Genomic DNA, 22387 nt, shown 5'->3' with positions numbered 1-22387 from the left:
CTATTTTAGTCATATCGGGGCCGATATCTGATATCAATATCGGATCAGTGCATCCCTCTAGTACAGGGGTTCCCAAACTTTTCAGGCCAGGGCCCAGAAAATAAGGCGTCAGAGAGCCGCGGCCCAATGCACATCGTCTGGCTTTTTTTTTTTTTTTTTTTTGCCAGGCGACCGATTTTTTAAGCCAAATATCACTTCAATCCTATTAAGTTAGTTCAAGTTAGTTATTCATTTATATGTGCTATTTATGAGAGGGCTAACTTGTTGCAAAATAATAATGATAATAATAATAGCCTCATTAAAATACTATTGTTGCTTCGGTTGTTTTCAGCGTTTTATGTGCATAATCTGTTATTTAGTTTGAAATGTTCGTTGAAATAAGTCGATTTTTCGTTTTTGTTTATTTATTAAGTTAATATAAAACCATATAGTCACATTTTAGAATAGAATAGAATTTTAGAATACAACTAGAAACACTGTCCTGGCCTGCTTCTAAGTTCAGTGGCCTGACAAAAAAATTAAAAAAATTAAAATAAAACAATTTTTTTTTTTTTTTATTATTATTTTTTTTTTTACTCATCTCGCGGCCCACCCGTGGCTGCTCGCGGCCCACCCGTGGCTGCTCGCGGCCCACCTTTGGGTCGCGACCCCGACTTTGGGAACCACTGCTCTAGTACATAGTACATACCTTCCAAACAATGAATAAAAGCATTTGACAGACAAGTCTCATGACATGTCAGATCCAGGTGATGTCTGATAGGAGGATGAGGAGTGCTAATAACTTTCTCCTGAAGGGTGTTGTGTTTCTTCATGTCACACACTCCTTAATGAGACATTAAAGGTCCCCTCCACTCAGATATCTTTTCTACAGTTAACTCTGGAGGCATACCCTTGACTATACAGATTGTTATTTGTGCAGAACATGTCACCAGAGAGCCCTTTTCACATGTTTTACTGAAGGGGCGAGCGACTTTGAGAGCACCTGCACAATGAGGGTCACAGTTGGCAGTCCATTAGTTTAGTTTATTTATTTAGCACATTATAAAAAAAAAAAAAAAAACAGTGCTAGGAGGGAACGAAGCCCAAATGGCTTGTACAAAGTTCCACTCCCATCTCATTGTCCATAAACAATATGAACGAAATACATGTGTAGCATGGTCTACAAAATAAACTACAAAACAGGATCAGAGACATAAGGCAGACACTATAGCGAAAACATGGAAGATTGACAAGTCAGTAACAAGAACAATCTTTATTTTTTTGTACAAGAGGGCAAAGGAGAGGAGAATAACATATTAACGGTATATAATGAGGAAAAGGAAACAAGCAGCCATACTAACAGTCAGGGTACAAATTAGTCACACGCCGACCGCCACAGGCTTGTAGATTTAATGTTTGGCCGTCATAAATTAAGGCCTGGGCGCCATCTGGCGGCCAACAAAATCCACTGCATGCGTCGGCTAGAGCTGCCGCGATCGCTGTTGCATCACGCTCACCGCAGAGTTAGGCTGAATACCGCGTCACCGCTGTTTTTTATCATAATAATAAAGTTGGCTTGCGGCTCTGCAGATATACCCTACTCGGTTCCAAGCGACCCTATTGGTCCAGCCTGGCTCTGCGGCTCTGCAGATACCCCCTACTCGACGCGTCACACTTTGTAGCCTCTGAACAGAACGCCGCGCCGCCATCTTTACTGCCTCGCTAAGGATGCATTTCATTCAGGATTTGTTTGCGACAGAACCAAGTGCAATAAACAAAAAAGAATGGATTCACTGTGTATTCTGCCTTATTTATTGATGAAACAACCGACATCAACCCAATTTACCACGAGCGGAGAGTTTAGTGTCACAACAAGATCGCTGATGTGTTAAGTTTGTTGTTGTTATTAGCCTAATACTACAGTCAGCCGATATAGAGAGGTAACGTTAAACCCGGGTTTGCTTGGTAGAATACACAATGAGAGGTAACGTTAGCGTTGGCAGAATAGACGCAACGAGAGTCTGGTTAATGTTGTTATTGATTGATTGATTGAAACTGTGTTAAACTCTGGCTTGCTGCAAGCCCTCGGACATCTATGCCCACGGAGCGCTGCACAGATGTCCGCCAGGGTGGCAGCCACACATAATAATAATAATAATAGATTGGATTTGTAATGCACTTTTTGTTCACTGGGATCCCAAAGTGCTACACTACATGGTTAAAACAGTTAAAAAATAGAAATAAAATGTGTGTCCCGACCCCACTTCTATGTTTCAATAAATTATTTGCATTTAAAACTATTAACACTGACTCATTCCTTCAGTTCACTCAAAATTATGCTAATATTCCTTATGTTGTTTATGATATTAATTGAAAATAGCATATGAGAGTATTATATGTAATAATAACACATGGCGATATACTAAAAAGCTATTTATAATTTTTGGCTAGTAAAAAATCTGCCCGGCTGGTACTTTTAAAAATCTACCAGCCAAATGGCTGGTGAGTCAAAAAGTTAAGTTTGTTCCCTGCTAACAGTAGATGTAACACTGATGCACAGGAGTAACTTAAGACATTCGTCGCCAAAAACGGCTTACGACGTGTTTGCCTGCCATGCATTGAATGCCTTTCGCCGTTCTTGAAATCAATATAAAAAAATTTCGCCATGGCATTCATAATTCATCCAGCCAACCTCCGACCCTGCAGCGGGACCCTGAATGAGATTGCAACGCCTCAATACCGCCGCCTGGTGGATGGTCGGGCGAGTTACACTCTCAAAACCAGAAGTTGTGATCGGTGCGTCGAGGAAATCCCTCCGGCAGTAATATCTTGCTACGGGACTACAGACAAACACTGGCGTGCATTTGGATCGCTTCCATAATGCAATAATCTATATGATTTCGGCGTTTATTGCGACATACAAATCAGAAATGGATCTAGGCGATCAGCGTCAAATAATTGGGATATTTTTCTTCCAGTCTCATCGGCGAACGGTAAGAGGACAGTAACGTTATTTTCAGCCCGATTGTGCGTTTCTTTGTTTGCAAACAGTCAGATCAATATATCAACCCATACTACATAAAGCCGTTACTGACGATAAAGGAATTATAGACGACCCCCGCCCCCCCTTTCCTCCACGCATGATGAAGCATAATGTGTATACCGATCATATAGGGCTGGGCGATATAACGATAACGATAAATATCGCGATATATTTTAATAATCGATAGTTTATTTTTTTATATATATATATATATATATATTTTTTTTTTTTTTTTTTGTGACTTGCAACAGGGCAGTTTTAAAACCAGAGACAGTGGACAGACTTGTCTTTCTTGCCTGCAACTTAAAGTAATGGCTTTGCTTGTCCAAATGACAATACTGACCAAATTGAGATTTATTTTTCTCTTGTCCATTTATTTATTTTGTTTGCTTTCTAATTTAAAATACAGTTTGAAACCGTCTGTACACAGTAGGCTATGTGTGCTAGCAGAACTAGACTCCAGTCACGAGTCACGGTGCACATGTGCGGTGGTTTGTCCACCAAAAAAGCGCCAAAAGATCGAAAATAAACTAGCAGAGCCAGAACTGTTCAACTCCCCTGGAGCCACAGCCAGCAGAGAAGCCGGTTAACTTTAGCTTTTAAACCAGCTGCAGCCTGAGAACTGGAGTGTGAGGGGATGTAACACTGGCGGCAATAACAAAGAATTGCTGCAAAATAAACATACATATTTTTTTTTTATACTTATAACAATTCGATAATTATCGATATCGAGAAATATGATAACATTATCATATCGTTATCGCGATATGATTTTTTTCCATATCGCCCAGCCCTACGATCATATACATTTGAATTTTTTAATATAGCGTGTATAGGAAAGAAACGGCAATCGATCTATCATATGCGTTTGGGCCTATAACTAGCGTTTTTGGAATTACAGCAGAAAAGCTTATAAACATACTTATATTCAAGATGGTATTAACACAACAATGTATGAATGAAAAAATATAACGTTCCCACATCCGGAACGATAGATAATCGATGTTGAATGGGCCATAGTAATGTCAATATAGCAATACAATTTAAAAAGTTATAGCCCTGCAAAGAAGGTAAACATCTCCATAGGCTTTCAACGGTGGCAGACTGGCTATATTGATGGGTACAATGGCTGGCAGTCAATGTGTTAACACATTCCCTGCCACGGTTATATCCATCAATGTAGCCTCACTGCCACCACTCTATACCTTCTTAAATTGTATTGCTAAATTGACATTACTATGGCCCATTCAACATCGATTATCTATCGTTCAGGATGTAGGTTCATAGATTCTTCCAAAAATACCTTCTAGAATATAAGTATTTTCTGCAGTAATTCATAGAACGTGAGTTATAGGCATAAACGCATATATAGATTATCAACTGCCGTTTATTCCCGATACACGCTATATTAAAAAATTCAACTGTATATGATCCTATACATTATGCTTCATCATGCGCGGATGAAAGGGGGGGGGTCGTTTATAATTCCGTGATCGTCAGTAAATGCTTTATGTAGTATGGGTGATATATTGATCAGATCGGTTTGCAGTGAAAAGAATAAACAATTGAGCTAAAAATAGGGTCAGCGTCCTCTTACCGTGCGTCAATGAGACTGGCGGTGAAAGATCCCAGGTATAGGACGTCGATCGCCTAGGTCCATTTCCGGTTTGTATGTCGCAATAAACGCCGAAATCATATCGATTATTAAGTTTATAAAGCAATCGATATGTACTATAGTATCTGTCGGGAGCCTTGCAACAATGTCTGACGGCCGGAGGACTTTCATCGATGCACTCATGGCACTTCCTGTTGTTCGAGTGTAACTCGCCCGGCCATCCACCAGGCGGCGTTATTGAGCCATCGTTTTTTTAAGCCGTAGGGTCCAGCTGCAGCGCCGGAGGTGTATATATGAATTATGAATGCCATGGCGAAAAAATTTAATATTGATCTCAATATCGCTGTACAGCGTGGTCTGGCGGTCAAAGCATGGCAGGCAATAACGTTTTAAAGCGTTTCCGGCGGTGGATGTGTGATGGTGATTTATGATGAAATTAAATTCGATTTGAATTGTTTTTTAAATATAGATAAGGAGGTTGTTTACCTCAATGCCATAGCATTCAATACCATAGTCTCCTCCAAACTCATAGCCAAGCTCAGGGACCTGGGCTTGAACTATGACCTCTGCCAGTGGGTCTTGGACTTCCTGACAGGTAGACCCCAGGTGGTGAGAGCAGGCAACTGCACCTCCTCATCCATCACCCTCGACATAGGGGCCCCCTAGGGCTGTGTTCTGAGTCCCCTCCTCTACTCGCTGTACACACACGACTGTGTGGCACAGCGGAACAACAACACAATCATCAAATTTGCTGACGACACAGTAGTGGCAGTGTTTCCCCTGAAAAAAAGTCAGCAGCGGTTCTGTGCCTCTAGGGGGGTCCCGGGGCATGCCCCCCCCAGAACTTTTTTATTTGTTTACATTTTAAAGTTAAATGCATCAATCTGGTGCATCAATCTGGTGCAAAATAAAGAGGCTAGATCTATGATGAACTTTGTGCTCAAAACACAAAATCGACTAGACTGCAGTGCTTTCTCCCTGCAGCCTTTTCCTCAGGTCAGTCTTTTACATTAACACTTTCAGTGCCGGCCATTTAACATTGAAAACCCCGTTGAATGCCAGCACCCACTTCAATGATAGCGTTGTGAACGCATACGTCAAATGTATATACTCCCTTTTCTTGACTCCTTCTGTATCACAAACAGTACTGTATTTGCAAATCTGGTATGTCATAAATGTATAGATGTAGCAGTACTGACTATCTGTATGTCATGTATGTCATATATGTCTATATGAATTGAAAATGGGGGACCCTGATGGAAACAAGACAAACGTCTTTCTCAGGTCTGCATCCCCTTAACAATTGTATGTATTGAGCCGTACTGTATTGTACCCATTCTGCAATCTGTTAAATAAAGTTTTCATTCATTCACTCTCTTAAATTATGACTATGTGTCTAATCTGCCCGTCGTTTATCAATGACTTGTTTGCAGTCAACATTGTCGAAACGGATTGTTTTTTTATTGGTTCATTTTCGTTTTATAGCATTTTGAAAAGCCCTCGTTTTCAAGGAAAATATAAAGATTCCGTGATAAAAGGCATTTACTGGAATATTCTAGAATACACAAAAACGTTGTCATTTTCGGCCTATTTATGAATAGTTTTCAAATAAACGCTAGATTATCGATAGTATATGTGTACTTATGCACGCTATAGGCGGGCTGAAAAATCGATTCTCTCATATCCTCATCAGCGATCACAGACACACACACACACACGCATAGGGAAAAAGCTTATATCTCCGTGAAAACAGGTCTGATTATCCTAAGACTGGTAAAATAGATTCCTTACCTGAGATCAGATGTTATCCAAAAAGATTATTCCAATTCCTGATCGCCATTCCATATCGATCACGCTTATTGATTACAGTGTTGAGTCCTGTAAATACATAATCCACATGATTTCCGGGCCGGTGAGCACTATCGATTCTTCAGATGCCTTGAGGGAAAAATAAAATGAGGAAACTGACCACTCCCCCTGCATCATTCTAAACTAATGGGGTGCAGTACCACAGGGAGAGACGATAGGGGGCGGTATCTTCCCAACTGAGCTCAGAGAGACTCTGCAGCACTAACCCGAGGCTCGATTGATGAAATATGAATTCAAATCCCCAATAAAAAAAAATACGGCAAACAAACGATATATGTCGTTGGCGGGCACTCAGCGGTCGGCATGAACTAACGACAAAACGTGTGGCTGGCATCCAAAGTGTTAAGCACCCCCCACAGCCCAAATTAAATGATAAAAAATATAAATATATATATATATATATATATATATATATATATATATTATAATAATAATAATAATTATTATTATTTTAAATTTTTTGTTATGGTCTAGTTCAGTGGTTCCCAATCCTCTCCTCGAAGCACCCCAGCCGTTCCATGTATTTGTTAAATTCCACCACCAGCACACCTGATTCAACTTAACAAGCCCTTTATTAGTTGAATCAAGGTGTGCTGGTGGTGGAATTTAACAAATACATGGAACGGCTGGGGTGTCTCGAGGAGAGGTTTGGGAACCACTGGTCTAGTTCATAGCAGCGGCGGTGGCGCTGCACCGCTGCTGAATGCATATAGGGGAAACACTGAGTGGTGGGCCTGATCTCTGCAAACGATGAGAGGGCCTACCTGGAAGAGGTAGAGAATCTGGTGGTGTCAGGAGAACTGCCTCTCCCTGAACGTCAGCAAAACAAAAGAGATGATTGTGGACTTTAGGAGGTCGGGGGTCAGGGACTACAGCCCCCTCAGCATCGACGGGGCACCGGTTGAGAGAGTGAACAGTTTTAAGTACCTCGGAGTCCACATATCCGAGGACTTGACATGGACCACACACATTGACCGTGTAGTCAAGAAGGCACGGCAACGCCTCTATTTCCTTCTAAGGAAGTTCAAAGTGAGTCAGAAGATCCTTAAGAACTTCTACTCATGCACAATGGAGAGCATCCTGACTGGCAATATCACCTCCTGGTTTGGGAATAGCATCGCACAAGACCGTAGCAGACTACAGAGAGTGGCCCGTTCAGCCGAACGCACAGTTGGAGGTGGGCTTCCCACTCTCCAAGACATTTACAACAAGCGTTGCATGGGTAAGGCTAAGAGAATAATCAAAGACTCTAGCCACCCAAACAACTGCCTCTTTGAACTGCTGCGGTCAGGCAAGCGATACCGGAGTCTCATGGCAAGCACAGAGAGACTCAGAAGGAGCTTCTATCCCCAGGCCGCGTCTATGCTTTTACCAACGCGTGCACTCTGATTGGCCATGCATGTTCTGGTCATGTGACATGTGCGCCCAATAGCGTGACGAGCTGTGTCTTTGCCCATTTCCGCGTCGAACAGCCTGCAAACTACCTGGCGTTCTATCGCCATGCTCTAAGACAAACTCTAACCTTAACCAACTTCGAAAGAGTGCCTAAGCTTAACCGTGGAAATAACTTGCCGTCACGCTCTAAGACAAACTTTAACCTTAACCAACTTCGAAAGAGTGCCTAAGCTTAACCGTGGAAATAACTTGCCGCCACATGCCCAGAAACGTGCGAGGCCGAGCGCAAAACGGGAACCCGGAAACACGAATGCGTTGGTAAAAGCAATCAGGCCCCCAGGCCATCAGAATGCTCAACGACAATAACACTATTTAACAAACCATCAAATACACTCACAGCACACACATACATACGCACACACTCACTTTAAATAAACAACTCACTGTAGCACCCACTTTACCCACTTTAGACACTTTAACACACTTTATATTTATATTGATTGGTAAAGAGATTTGCACTACAACTCATACCTCATTGCACCTTACTCTAAATTGTACCTCATCCCATTTCTGCATTGTACTTTATATTGTATTGTAACTCAGTTACTAATTTTTTTCCTACTCTGTATTGTATATTGCATATACGGTATGTATATTGAACACTTTAGTTTTGAACACTTTTTGTTTACACTTGTTACGTACTTTTGACTTCTATTTTATACTTATCTATTTAATTTTTTATCTAGCACACTCTCAGGAGCAGAACAGAAGAAAGCATTTCATATAAAAGTATTCTGTATTTTTGTATGACAAGTTCAACTAATAAAGAAACTTGAACTTGAACTCAATGATGAATTTAGAGTGTTCCAGAGTTTACGACCTCTAATTAATTTTATTTAATTGACAGTGTCATTAAAAGGCCTTAAAAAGTCTTACAAAAACCAGTGCATGGCATTCTAGGCTTAGATTTCCTGAATGAGACCTGTGGACGATTTGGTGGAAGTTAATTGTTCTCAATAGTAGATATTACACACTGGCACAGTAGTTTCAGTTGAGCAAGACTCATTGTGTTGTGTTGTTGTGTGTGTGTTGTGTTGTGTTGTGTTAGAGGATGACAAAAGCCAGAATGACGACGATAACTGCGTGGAGAAGGACACCAACACAGACCCATGGCCTGGCTATCGCTTTACAGGCAAACTACGCCCTCACTATCCATTGGTAAGACCCACTTTTTCTCCAAGAATCCTTACATTTTACATTAATATATACAGTGCCTTGCAACATTAGTTAAATATAAAAACCCAACCTTTTTCTTTCTTTTTATTTGGGAAGTGCATATTTTACATGGTGGCACTATAGTGCGGGTGGTGGGGGGGATCGAATGGTTAATTAAAACAATGCTGTCATGTAATCTATTTTATTGTAAGATTATATTTTGACATATTGCACTGGTGTATTGCTTATCTTTCTATTAGTTGAGCCAGGCATGTTAAATAATGTTCCACGCCTCCCTCACTGGAGTAGGCTACTGGTAACTTTGCATAGTCTAAAAATAATATATGTATTTGATTAATTTCCTCAGTCGAGTAAACGGAACACGTGGATCAAATCTGAAACAACTCATTCATTGTGAAGATATTTCCTACTCAACCCATTCAAGCAATTAAGTGCTGACATTAACCTCTTAAAGGATAACTCCACTATTTTGGGAAATTAGCTTATTTAACATCTTCCCTGGAGTTAGACAAGAAGATGCATACCTTTTTTGTCTCTGTGCGTGCATTTTAGCTTTGGGAATAGATGCTCCGTTAGCATAGCTTAGCTTCATCACTGGAAGTGAGGCAGGACAGTAGCCTTACAGTGCCTTACAGTGTATTGCAAGGTCTGACATTGACCAAACTTGATATGCATGACCTTGGTGGGCTCTAGGTCAACTCCTGAAAAGGGGGTCAATGTCAGACTTTGCAATCAAAAGTTAGGGGGCTAATAACCCTTGCCATAATTTCAGTGCGCCCCTAACTTTTGATTGCAAGGTCTGACATTGACCCCCTTTTCAGGAGTTGACCTAGAGCCCACCAAGGTCATGCATATCAAGTTTGGTCAATGTCAGACCTTGCAATACACTGTAAGGCACTGTAAGGCTACTGTCCTGCCTCACTTCCAGTGATGAAGCTAAGCTATGCTAACGGAGCATCTATTCCCAAAGCTAAAATGCACGCACAGAGACAAAAAAGGTATGCATCTTCTTGTCTAACTCCAGGGAAGATGTTAAATAAGCTAATTTCCCAAAATAGTGGAGTTATCCTTTAAGCATTAGCCATATTTTCAGAGAATTTGCCTAAAAATACATACCTAAGTAAATGGAAGATTTTTCCACTTCTACAAGGTCCATTTGCATGTTCTTGGTATATAGGGACATATATGGATCTCAGGTAATGTATTCCCAGTGCCAGAAATATTGTGTGTTACTAGGCTTGAGTAAATTGTAATGAACCAAAGGAGAATTATCACATTTTCTTTTCTTTATTTTATTTCATCTTTGACGGTGAATCACACCATGCAATTGACCAGATGTGAAAAATTGCCACTGAGCTCATTCAGCACCTTCTTGAGATCACGTGTACAAAAAATCTAAGCAAATGAATAAATGGCAGATGATTTACTACAGTACTGAATTTTGCCATCCGGACACATGCAATTTGAAATATGAATATAGAATATCAGGCCTATAAATTACCTTATTATGGCCAGGTCACACATCTATGGATCGGGCCAAATCTCCCCTTTCCAATGGCAGAGTTCAATCTGGATTTAGTACCACCAGTTTATGATGTAAATATCTCATGTAATTTTTCATCAGATTGCAACACGTTTTTTTGCTAGACTTTCACAGAAAGGTAAAGATACTAACTATGTTCTATTTTATGGTAATAACGTTCAGGTATGTTCGTCTCATGAGATATGATCCTGAATATCAAATCTTTTTTTTAAAGCTTCACGCTGGAAGTCAGATGATTGACAGAAACTGGTGTGAGCTGGGGAGGTGTAGTTTTATGTAATTTGAAAGCCCATTGAAAGCCCTGGGTCTTGCCGTTCATAGGACTACACACACTTATGACAGCTTGCTTTACTTCTGCCTAAATCCTCCACTTTCCGATGCAATGCGCAGAGATTTTTATAAGCTCATATTTCACTAATGACACTTAAAATAATTGGTAAACAAACGTAGTGCTGAAAATATACACTTTGACTGTGATAGGGTTAGGGTCTTTACTCTTGGCTACATTTGAAAAAGAAACACAACATTAATTAATACGTTCTGTGTTAATCTATTTATGGCGTGATATCAATCTCGTACCTGTACCGGACCGCTCAGGCTTAAGCTGCTGATTATTTTAAAAAGCAAAATAAGGGGAGAGGAGAGAGAAGAGAATGATGAGGCAGAGATGCAGAGGATGGAGAGAGAGCAGGCAGTTTTACTCCCGTCTAGGCCCAATCCTAATTCTTGCTCTTGCCTTGTCCCAATCCTGTGACAAATTCTGGCTCTTGCCTTGTCCCAATCCTGTGACTAATTCTGGCTCTTGCCATGTCCCAATCCTGTGACAAATTCTGGCTCTTGCCTTATTCCAATCCTGTGAAATGGAATTCCAGTTCAAATGAATACATTTACTCCTATTTTTACCATGTGTCTAAATGAACACGTTGCTTATGCAACAAACTCAAACCATGGCCCCGAACCGTGGGACTCTAGATTATGGGGGACTCTAATGAAAAATGTCAAAACAAAAAACCTGTAGTGACAGATGCGTAACCCAAAACACTGAGCTCCTCTCGACTGCTTTTCAGAGCATAGATGAAAATAATTGCTCAATGGAGGAAAATTAAATGGTAATTTAATAAGAGGAATTTCCCTGTATTATCTACCGAGTTGTAAATAATTTTTCTAAATGAGTTCACTTGTAATGTTAACCACTGCTCGTTGCAGAAAATAATTAACCTAAAAGAAAGAAATAGCTTGCAATTAAGGTCCTGAATAGGCTAGCAAAAAAAAGTCTTTAGGTCAAACTACATCTCAAGTGAAAAATAGTACCTTTGATACCGAAACGTATATTATACAGAATAATATTTGTAGCTAAGGGGCTACACAACCCTGACTGTATTTAGATGTTTAGATTAGACCACTACTAGAATATATATATATTTTTTTTAAACTTTGGCCATTTCCCTGGCTCTTTTATACGTTTATCGCATTTATACTTGGTCAAGTTCGACCGACAGAAGCAGGCTGAAAGGGTTCAGATGGGGGGGAAGACACTCTGGGAAAGGCACGGCTGCAGTCCGGGATTCGAACTCGCTCAGCCCCAGATCCGTGACGAGCACGGTTGTCCACGGCGCTGAAATAGCACTCGCGGTACGTGGTGAGCTACTGGAGCTCCCCTACTACTAGAATATTAATTAGCCAGACAATATAGTTACACAAAATGGCGGACACTCCATTAACTGCGAGGGGACAGTGAAACCGAGTTAAACAATCACTTTAATATTAATAGAAAACATACATAGCATATGAACACAGATCTCCTGCTATTACTTTAATATCAATGCCACAATGTCCGAGGTAACGATAGTTCCTATACTACGGGTACCCGACCGTTGGAGCTCTGAATGGAGTGGATTGGGACGAAGCACGCAGAACAGGGAAAAGCAAGATGATGGATGGAGACGGTGGTCCTCTGGAGTTCCTACTTCCAGAGGGCTGCAGACACACTTAGGATAATCCGGTCGTCGCTGGGGAGGAAAGGGTCTCGTACGGACCGGTCCTTGTATTCCTAGCGCCCGATGGCAGAATTAATAGCTATTAGTCCAAACGCCCGTTGGCATGGTTGATAGCTAGTTAGCCCTTGTTGCTAGGCTAACCCGCATGAAGTCTTCAATAAGTAGTTATATCCCGAACGTCGCTGGGTTCAACTATAAGTCTCTCCACGTTACTTCGCTTACACAAGTCACTATACTGTGCCAATAATGGCTCGACAATATTATGGTTGTATCTAATTAGCCGTGCGGCTCTCTATAACGATACGTTGCCTTGCTGTCCTGTTTACGACTGCGTCAAACGTTACTTCTCTCTCACTCTGTGTTACCTGTGGACTGAGCCTGTTCACCCACACAGATCAAAGCGCTCTCTCTGGGCTTGCCTGGGCATGTTCTGAAACATGTCTACAGGGGGCGCGCGCTGGCGCCTATGGCGTTAAGAATGGGACATATACAAAAGGCGAATGATAAATACTGGCACGTAAAACAGATGACGTGAAGATATATATCTTATATATATAAACAATATATAAGTTATACAAAATAATAAACGCAGACTTTCAGTGTTAATCTGGACCTTCAGAACAATATTGCTGTATAGTTTTTTTCAGATTATATTAGACTTGCTCCTCAAAATGAATAGAAGTGAATGAGGAGCCTGACACCTGGAATGGTGGTAACGATTATTCTATATTAAAATTAATAATCGAATTGTTTAAAAAAAACATACATTAGATGGTAAAAAAAATTATTCGAATTGTGTGATTAAAAAAGAAAAAAAAAGAAAAAACAGAATCCCAGACTCCCAATAATGATAAAGTCGATTGTGCTATAAATCCTTTGCATCCTACTTCTACCAGACAATCCCTGGCTTTCCATCTTCGCTGTTCAGTTTCTGCTGCCAAGCCTGCATATCTAAGCTTTTACCTTTCATACGCCTCTTCCACTGAAGCCTCCCAAGGCAGTGCCTTTAGATAGAGGGAAGACTGCTGACTTTGAGTTCTACTTGTGAAATATCCATTTAAGTGAAGTCATTCATGATATTTTGTTCTTTCCTGCTAATAAAGCAGATAATAACAATTCAAGTCCAGTCCCTGGGGGTTCAAATAAAATGTAAATGATCACCCTCCTGTCACTATAAGTGAAAGTAGATGATTTCAGACAATTTCAGTTACTTATAATGTAAAGTGACCTTTTCCAGTAAGATTTCTCCATTGACTTCCTGTACTGGAGGTTGATTTTCTTTTAACCCTCAGGAACTGCACTTGAATAACACTCAGAAGTCAACTACCTTTCCAATAGTGTTTTCTGAAGTCCCATTCAGATTTATTGATGGGTGTTGGTCTCCCCTTATTATCAATAAAGAAAAGATATGACATACTGTATTAAGCCCCACTATATCAGGTCAGTTTGATAAGCCCATCACTCAGTAGGGATGGGTACCTTTCACATTTGAACCGATACCGGTACCTGTGAATCGATACCGGTACCCAACGGTACCTTTTTTCGGTACTTTAGTCTCCAGAAATTTTATTTACCTACCTCAGTTGTAAAAAAAAAAATCCAAACATCAAATAACTACAATTTCGACAGTTTTCGGCTTGTCATTGCTCCGACTGCTTTGTTGTTGAATCAAGTCAAATCCTAGGTAAGCATATTGTAACTGAGGGGTACAATTCCCTGACTGTATTACTAGATATGATACTTACTACCACTACCTTTGTACTTAATATTCGGCCACCCAGTACTCGGCATAAATATATTATGATGAACACTGTCACGTAGATGAAACGGATCCAACACAAATGTACGAATTAGAAATAGGTCTTTATTTCTACACAGCGATGGTGTGTAGAGCAAGCACTTAATCAAATCAATCACATTTATGAATGGGAATTAGTATGCACTTTTATGGCAAGAGTATTCGTCGGTATATCAATAGAGAATGTCCAATCTCTGAAGGCGCAGGTGGTACATATACGACCTGGAATAGTTAAGGAATAACAGCAATGATACTTTAATGATTATAGACTGGATACACTAGGGGGGGTTAATCCGGTCGCTTGTAAGCCGACAGGAGTAGTAAAGGGGGGGGGGGTAGAGTCCGGCTGCCTCATCCGGCCAAGGGTATCCCAGGTGAACCCACTGTAGTGCCGTTCAATGCGCCGGCGATCCTTGGACCGCAGATGAAAGCAGATGGACTCTTTGTGGGCCGGCGTCCTCCGGTCCACGGAGGAGAGACGTGAAGCGACCTCGTCTTGCAGAGCGTCTCCTCACCTTGCGTCCTCTCCAGGGGGGGGGGTTCCAACACACGGCAGTGTCGGGGGTCTTTATCCATGGAATAATCAACGTATACAAAGCATAATCCGTGCCTGGGAAGGCGGGCTGTCGTCGGTAGAATAATCCGGTATACAGGTCCACTCGCTCGTCGGCTCTGGGGCTCCTCGGGTGCAATCTCACATGGGGTCGATCATCCTGGATAAGCAGCCAGTTTTCTGCCCGAAACGATGGGGTGCTGACTACGGTAGTATTCTCACCGTACGAAGCACTATATATTAACAGACTATTATTAGCTTAATAGACTACGTCCAACTCGACGATATAGTGCCAAATATGACTATTCAAATATTAATATACACGATGTCTCAATACCGATGGTAGGCCGAACTTGGCCTTACTCCCACACGTGGCGTCGCGGGGAGGCTTTACGTCTGTCACTCTATTGGAGGGTAAGAAACTGGACTGAAAAGGAAGGTCCTACTTTAGTAGCGCAGTATATATACGCACTATGAACAAATAGTCCCATTAGTGGTGCGGTAGCCAGATTCCTACGCGGAACTAGGACTTGTTCGTACATGTTGAGCGGTACGTTTGAACTGGGTCTGGGGGGTATGGCAGCCTGGCACCAAGGTCTCGACCAATAGTAGAATGGAGACTATTATGGGATGTTCAGTAGGCTAGAATGGATATTCAATGCATATTGTACAAGGAATATACAAGGGATATCAAGGAATATTAGAGAATATACAAATACAATTAAATATATATATATAATAAATATATATATCCGGTTTAATCTGGCCCTTCACAACAGCCACCCCCTGATTGGTCCCAGACCTAATCAGTTAAGCAGAGACAGATTAATCGCGTTGTCTATTTACACATAAGGGTTTGCTGTAGGGGTCAGTCAACTTCACAAAGTCATAGGGTTATAGGGTCATGGTCATCATCGATTGTGTCTGGGAGTCGGGGCAGTTCTATGAGCCTCGCCACGGGACGGGTGTAAGTGCGACCCTGGACAAGCACTTCAGCTGCTCGGACCTTGCCGTCGGCACCGGTGATCACTTTGCTTACGCGGCCGGCCGGCCACATAGCTCTGGGCAGTGATTGATCAATAATCATGACGACTGTTCCTTCTGTCAAATTGTCTCTCTCCTTTACCCACTTCTGGCGGGTCTGTAGAGACGGTAGGTAGTGCAGTAGGAAACTGCTCCAAAACTTGTCGGCTAATACTTGGCTGTACCTCCACATTCGTCTGCCGTTCGCTTCTTCAGGCCGGTACATTGTCTGGGGTAATGCAGGATCTAGCCGCCCCATCAGGAGTGTGTTGGGGGTAACTGGGTAGATAACAGTGCTCAATCCACAGAACACAGGCTTCTTATTCTCAGCCTCCTCCTGACTGGCTTTCCTCGGGATAGGCGTGGGCCACTCTCCTTCCGGGAGCTTTAGGAATGCTGGGCCGTCACTGTAGACATTGCGACGGGTGAGGTCATCTAGGGGCATTCCCCGGGTGATGACGTCAGCTGGGTTCTGTTTTGTATCAACGTAGCGCCACTCTGTTTCTCCGGTTAACTCTTCGGTTAAGTCTTGAATCTCGGTGACTCTGACTCCCACGAAGACTTTGTACTTGCATGAGTCCGATTTGATCCAGGCGAGTACTGTCGTGGAATCTGACCACAGGATTGTTCTAGACACCGGTATGGTGAGCTCACGTTGGATGAGCGTGGCTAGGTGCGCTCCGGCTAGGGCTGCGCAGAGCTCTAGACGTGGGATAGATTGTTGCTTGCGTGGGGCTATTCTCGAGCGGGCGAGGACAAATGCTGTGTAGATCTCTCCCCCCTTTTCTTGGGCCCGCAAGTAGGCTACTGATCCGTATGCGACCTCTGAGGCGTCACTGAAGACGTGTAAGTCCATTTTACATGTCTCTGGCCTCACCGTGGGTGGGAAGTAGCTTCGGCGCATATTAACGCCTGGGAGTGAGTGGAGCTCCATCTCCCACTCTCTCCAGGTGGATGCAAGGTGTGCGGGAATGGGGTCGTCCCAGCCCTGGTCCTTGTCCCACAATGCTCGTACAATCATTTTTGCCCTGGTGGTGTGCGGTAGAATACATCCTAGCGGGTCATATTGTCGGGCGAGTGTTGTGTACACACTCCGTCTGGTGGTCGGCGCCGCCGCCGGCCTTCCCTGGTCCGTAGTCAGGGGCTTGTGTCTGTAGTGAAGCGAATCTGTTTTGAATCGCCACACCAATCCCAGGGTCATCTCCTGGGCTTCTCCCGGGATTGTAGCCATCCAGGTCTCGCTGCTGGCTGCCTTGTCCTCGGATGAGAGGCTGCGCAGTACTTGCGGATCGCTGCTGGCCCACTGCCTGAGATCAAAGCCGCCTTTGATCAATGAGGCGCGGAGTTTAATCAGGAGAGCCTCGGCTTCTTCCTGGGTTGAAAGGCTTTGTAGACAGTTGTCTACGTAGAAGCTGTTCTTTACGCTGTGTCGGACCTCTTCGTCCGCTGCTGGGTCCTCTGCTACATGTTTCTGTAGTGCAAATGTAGCACAGCAGGGGCTGCACGTCGTTCCGAAGGGGAGGACTTCCCATTGGTAGATGGCTGGGTGCTCATCTCCTGGCTTCTCTCTCCATAGGAACCGTAACAGGGGCTTGTCCTCCTCTACTAATCTCACCTGCAGGAACATTCCTTTAATGTCCCCGCTGATGGCCACCTTTTCCTGGCGGAAGCGGAGTAGAACGCCGAGTAGGGAGGGGCCGAGTGTGGGACCGGGCAGTAACTCTTTATTCAGATTTTGGGATCCGATCTGGTAGCTGCAGTTAAATACTATGCGGTCTTTACCGTTGTGATGGACCTTGTGGTGAGGCACGTACCACGATTCAGTGGTCTGGTCAGCCTCTTTAATGTCCATCTTTGTGACGTGTCCCGCTGTGATGAGCTTCTCAATCTCAGCGCGGTATACACTCTCTTGGGCGGGGTTCTTGGCTAAGCGCCGCTCCGTGTTCAGCAGGTACCGTTCTGTGGCGTCTGTCTTGGCGTGGAAAGTAGGCATTCCTTCTCGCCGCAGGAGTGGCGTGGCGTATCTCAACACGCCGTTGACCGGGACTCTCTTGGTCCCTGTCTCGAGGAGGTGAATGGCGTAAATGTCATCTTTAGAGCGAATGTCTTTCTTTCCGTTCTTAAAGGGCATTTGTTCCAAGGTCCATAGCCGCTCTACGTGTTGCAGGAGTGCGGTTTCTCCCTCTGTGACTCGGGAGTGGAGACATCTAGTGGCTGTACTTCGGTTGAGAGATTTGGCGAGCGGGCCTTGGAGAGTCCATCCCAAACGGGTCTCGACTGCTGCAGGACAGCCTCGGGGTCCGGTATGAACCCGAATGAGGTCTGCATGGTCGGAGCCTATCAACAGGGTCGGCATAGCATTGTCTATGAGCGGGATCGGTAACTTGCGCAGATGTACATATTTCTCCATCAGCTTGGCGACGGGGTATGTGTACCGCGACAGTCCTATTTCTTGGCTGGTGAAAGCGTCTGTAATCTGGTACCGTCGCTCAGGCTGGCCGCTTGCTGCGATAGAGAATGAGACATTCTCGCCCTTTATCGTCTTCAAATCTCGTCTTATTGTCCGAATTGTCATTTGGGTTTCGCTTCCCCGCAGCCCTAGCTGGGCCGCAGCGGAGGCGAGCAGAAGGGTCTTCTCTGACCCGTCATCGAGGACGGCGTAAGTGTCCAGGACTTTATTCTGGTAGCTTAGTGTCACACGCACTACTTTTAGGAGTACTCGGGCTCCACTGCTGCTGGCGGGATCGATGTACATGACGCTCGCTTTGCTGCTGGATGGTGCGGGTGAAGGGCGCCGTCTGTTACTGTCGTGAAGTATGTCCAGATGGGCTCCATCGCACTTGGTGCACCTTTTCTTTAAGCGGCATTCGGCTGCCATGTGTGAGCGCGCACAGCGAAAACAGCGCTTGTTGGACTTTATCCATTGACTTGCTTCCTCCGCGTTCAGCTTGGGGAAGGAGTCACATTGCGCTAGCCAGTGTTCTTTCTCACAGTAGGGGCACACTATCTTCCACTTCTCCGTTCTGGAGGGGGTACTGTGGCTCCTGCTGCTCGGTACTGACTCCGATTGGTGCATCACAGTCACCGATCTTCTTCCATCATTTAGTCGTCTGGTTCCTTCTCTGGAGCCAGGGGTGCTCCGTCCGAATGTATCTAGCCGTAGGCTGCTGACTTCTCTCGCCAGGAAGTCTGCTAGATCGAGGAGGTTCGGTTCGGGGCCATTCGGGTCTCGGTGGTCTCTCTGCCGCCTAAAACGCTCCTGTCGAGCGGGCGGCAGCTTCTCCAAGATCCTTTCCACATTTGAGTTGGCGTAAAGTTCATGCCTCCCCTTCTCTCTCTGCGCTCCCAACATCCCTACCAGGGACTGCACTCTGATGGACAGGTCGTCCAGTGCTCGATTGTCTATTGCTGGGGGTAAGCGGTCGATGTGTCGGATCTCCTGGATCACGTAATCCCATATGCGCCCATACCTCTGGTCCAATGCTACCAGCGCTGCTGTGTATGGGGTGGTGGAAGTCGCGTAGGCGAGCGCTATATTATGTGCGCGGGGTACCTTTAAGTGCTTCAGTAGGATGGCGTATTTATGGCGTTCATCCAATACATCCACCAACATGGTCTCCAGACACATGCGGAGTTCTGTATACTGGGCCCGGTTCTCTTGGGTGAAGTCGGGTACCATAGGCGTGCCAATGTATGACGCTGACTGTGGATACATCGGCGAGCGTTGGGGGAGAGGCCTCCTAGGCGAGTCTCCCGCTCCTTGGTATGGGCTGGTACCGGCAGTGTACCATGGCCCGCTTGTCCAGGTGCTGTTCCTCGGTGCGGGTCGTGCGTCGTGCTCACCCGTGTATAGAGTCGGGGGTCTGTAGCGCAGCTCCGCGGGAGTATAGCCTGGGCTGTACCGGACCTCCTGGTCCGGTAGAGTACTGTGCTGTCGTCGGGCGTGGTTCTCCTCCTCTTCCTCTTCGTCTTCAGTTAGGTCATCCAGTGCTTGTAGTCTCTGGTTTAGCCTCTCCACAGGATATGCTGCTCCTTCCCGGTTGCTAGGTCTCGCTTGGACCGGTGGGGGGAGGTGGTCTGTGGGGGGTATAGACCTCGTCTGTTGGTCAAGTTCAGGGTTGTTTACTCGGCTAGGGGATGCCGCCCTGGAGGTGTGTCTAGACGAGTTCCTGGAGCCTCTGGCGGAGGGAGAGGGTGTTGTCCGTCTGATCAGCTGTTCTATTAGTTGCGCTTGCTGTCTGTCGCGCTCTGCGTCCCGTAGAGCACCAGCAGCTGCTCGCTGGCTGTCTGCTCGGTCTCGGGCCACATTCTCTTCCCTCTGAATGCGTCTTATTTCTAGACGTATATGCTCTTCTTCGCTCCGCTGCTGGATCTGCAGTCGGTCGCGTTCAGCAGCGGCGTTCAGGCTGATGAGGAAGGCCTGCTGTAGGGTCCTCTCTGCCTCGCTGGGAGAAGGCGGTTGTATAGGGGAGCCTTCCCTCGGGGTACTCCTTGCGGAGCCTTGCAGCTCTATCTCCACGGTGCTCTCCCCGTCTTCTTCCGTGCCGAGTTCTGTCTCGGTAGCGTTGTATTCCTCCCGGGACTCATCGGGGACTACTTCTTCAGTACTGGCGGGGTGTGAAGTCATGTCTGGTTCCCACTGGTCCCCACCGTGAACTTGGTCAGTTACATTAGAACCCGTAGGGGCCTCTATGGTCGGGGTAGTCTGGGCGTTGGGGTTAGACATACTTTTACTTTCTAGTTTTACCGCGTTTACTGTTAGTAGAAGACTAGGTTGTTGACTGACAGCGTAAGCCTCTAAGTACTGAGGGAGCCGTCGTTCGCGCTGCGGGCGTTGGTTAGGAGGATCGTTTCGTGGAGTGTTCATCATAGGCCATTTCAATATTAATAACACTATATTAATATTACACTAATTACCATCCGGCTCGAAGGACCAATTGTAACTGAGGGGTACAATTCCCTGACTGTATTACTAGATATGATACTTACTACCACTACCTTTGTACTTAATATTCGGCCACCCAGTACTCGGCATAAATATATTATGATGAACACTGTCACGTAGATGAAACGGATCCAACACAAATGTACGAATTAGAAATAGGTCTTTATTTCTACACAGCGATGGTGTGTAGAGCAAGCACTTAATCAAATCAATCACATTTATGAATGGGAATTAGTATGCACTTTTATGGCAAGAGTATTCGTCGGTATATCAATAGAGAATGTCCAATCTCTGAAGGCGCAGGTGGTACATATACGACCTGGAATAGTTAAGGAATAACAGCAATGATACTTTAATGATTATAGACTGGATACACTAGGGGGGGTTAATCCGGTCGCTTGTAAGCCGACAGGAGTAGTAAAGGGGGGGGGGTAGAGTCCGGCTGCCTCATCCGGCCAAGGGTATCCCAGGTGAACCCACTGTAGTGCCGTTCAATGCGCCGGCGATCCTTGGACCGCAGATGAAAGCAGATGGACTCTTTGTGGGCCGGCGTCCTCCGGTCCACGGAGGAGAGACGTGAAGCGACCTCGTCTTGCAGAGCGTCTCCTCACCTTGCGTCCTCTCCAGGGGGGGGGGTTCCAACACACGGCAGTGTCGGGGGTCTTTATCCATGGAATAATCAACGTATACAAAGCATAATCCGTGCCTGGGAAGGCGGGCTGTCGTCGGTAGAATAATCCGGTATACAGGTCCACTCGCTCGTCGGCTCTGGGGCTCCTCGGGTGCAATCTCACATGGGGTCGATCATCCTGGATAAGCAGCCAGTTTTCTGCCCGAAACGATGGGGTGCTGACTACGGTAGTATTCTCACCGCACGAAGCACTATATATTAACAGACTATTATTAGCTTAATAGACTACGTCCAACTCGACGATATAGTGCCAAATATGACTATTCAAATATTAATATACACGATGTCTCAATACCGATGGTAGGCCGAACTTGGCCTTACTCCCACACGTGGCGTCGCGGGGAGGCTTTACGTCTGTCACTCTATTGGAGGGTAAGAAACTGGACTGAAAAGGAAGGTCCTACTTTAGTAGCGCAGTATATATACGCACTATGAACAAATAGTCCCATTAGTGGTGCGGTAGCCAGATTCCTACGCGGAACTAGGACTTGTTCGTACATGTTGAGCGGTACGTTTGAACTGGGTCTGGGGGGTATGGCAGCCTGGCACCAAGGTCTCGACCAATAGTAGAATGGAGACTATTATGGGATGTTCAGTAGGCTAGAATGGATATTCAATGCATATTGTACAAGGAATATACAAGGGATATCAAGGAATATTAGAGAATATACAAATACAATTAAATATATATATATAATAA

General features: G+C 44.6%; 1 protein-coding gene across 1 annotated transcript in view; it reads left to right on the top strand.

Moving 5' to 3' along the window:
* metap1 (methionyl aminopeptidase 1) overlaps positions 1 to 22387 on the top strand; it is a 114388-nt gene that overhangs the window by 35859 nt on the left and 56142 nt on the right. Inside the window, exon 3 of the mRNA XM_084310146.1 lies at positions 9010 to 9119. Within this exon, the coding sequence (XP_084166272.1) occupies positions 9010 to 9119 (110 nt within the window). The remainder of the gene's footprint in view (positions 1 to 9009; positions 9120 to 22387) is intronic.

Source organism: Notolepis coatsorum (assembly GCF_963971535.1).
Source record: "Notolepis coatsorum genome assembly, chromosome: 3".
Lineage (NCBI taxonomy): Eukaryota > Metazoa > Chordata > Actinopteri > Aulopiformes > Paralepididae > Notolepis > Notolepis coatsorum.
This window is presented reverse-complemented; position numbering and strand designations above follow the sequence as displayed.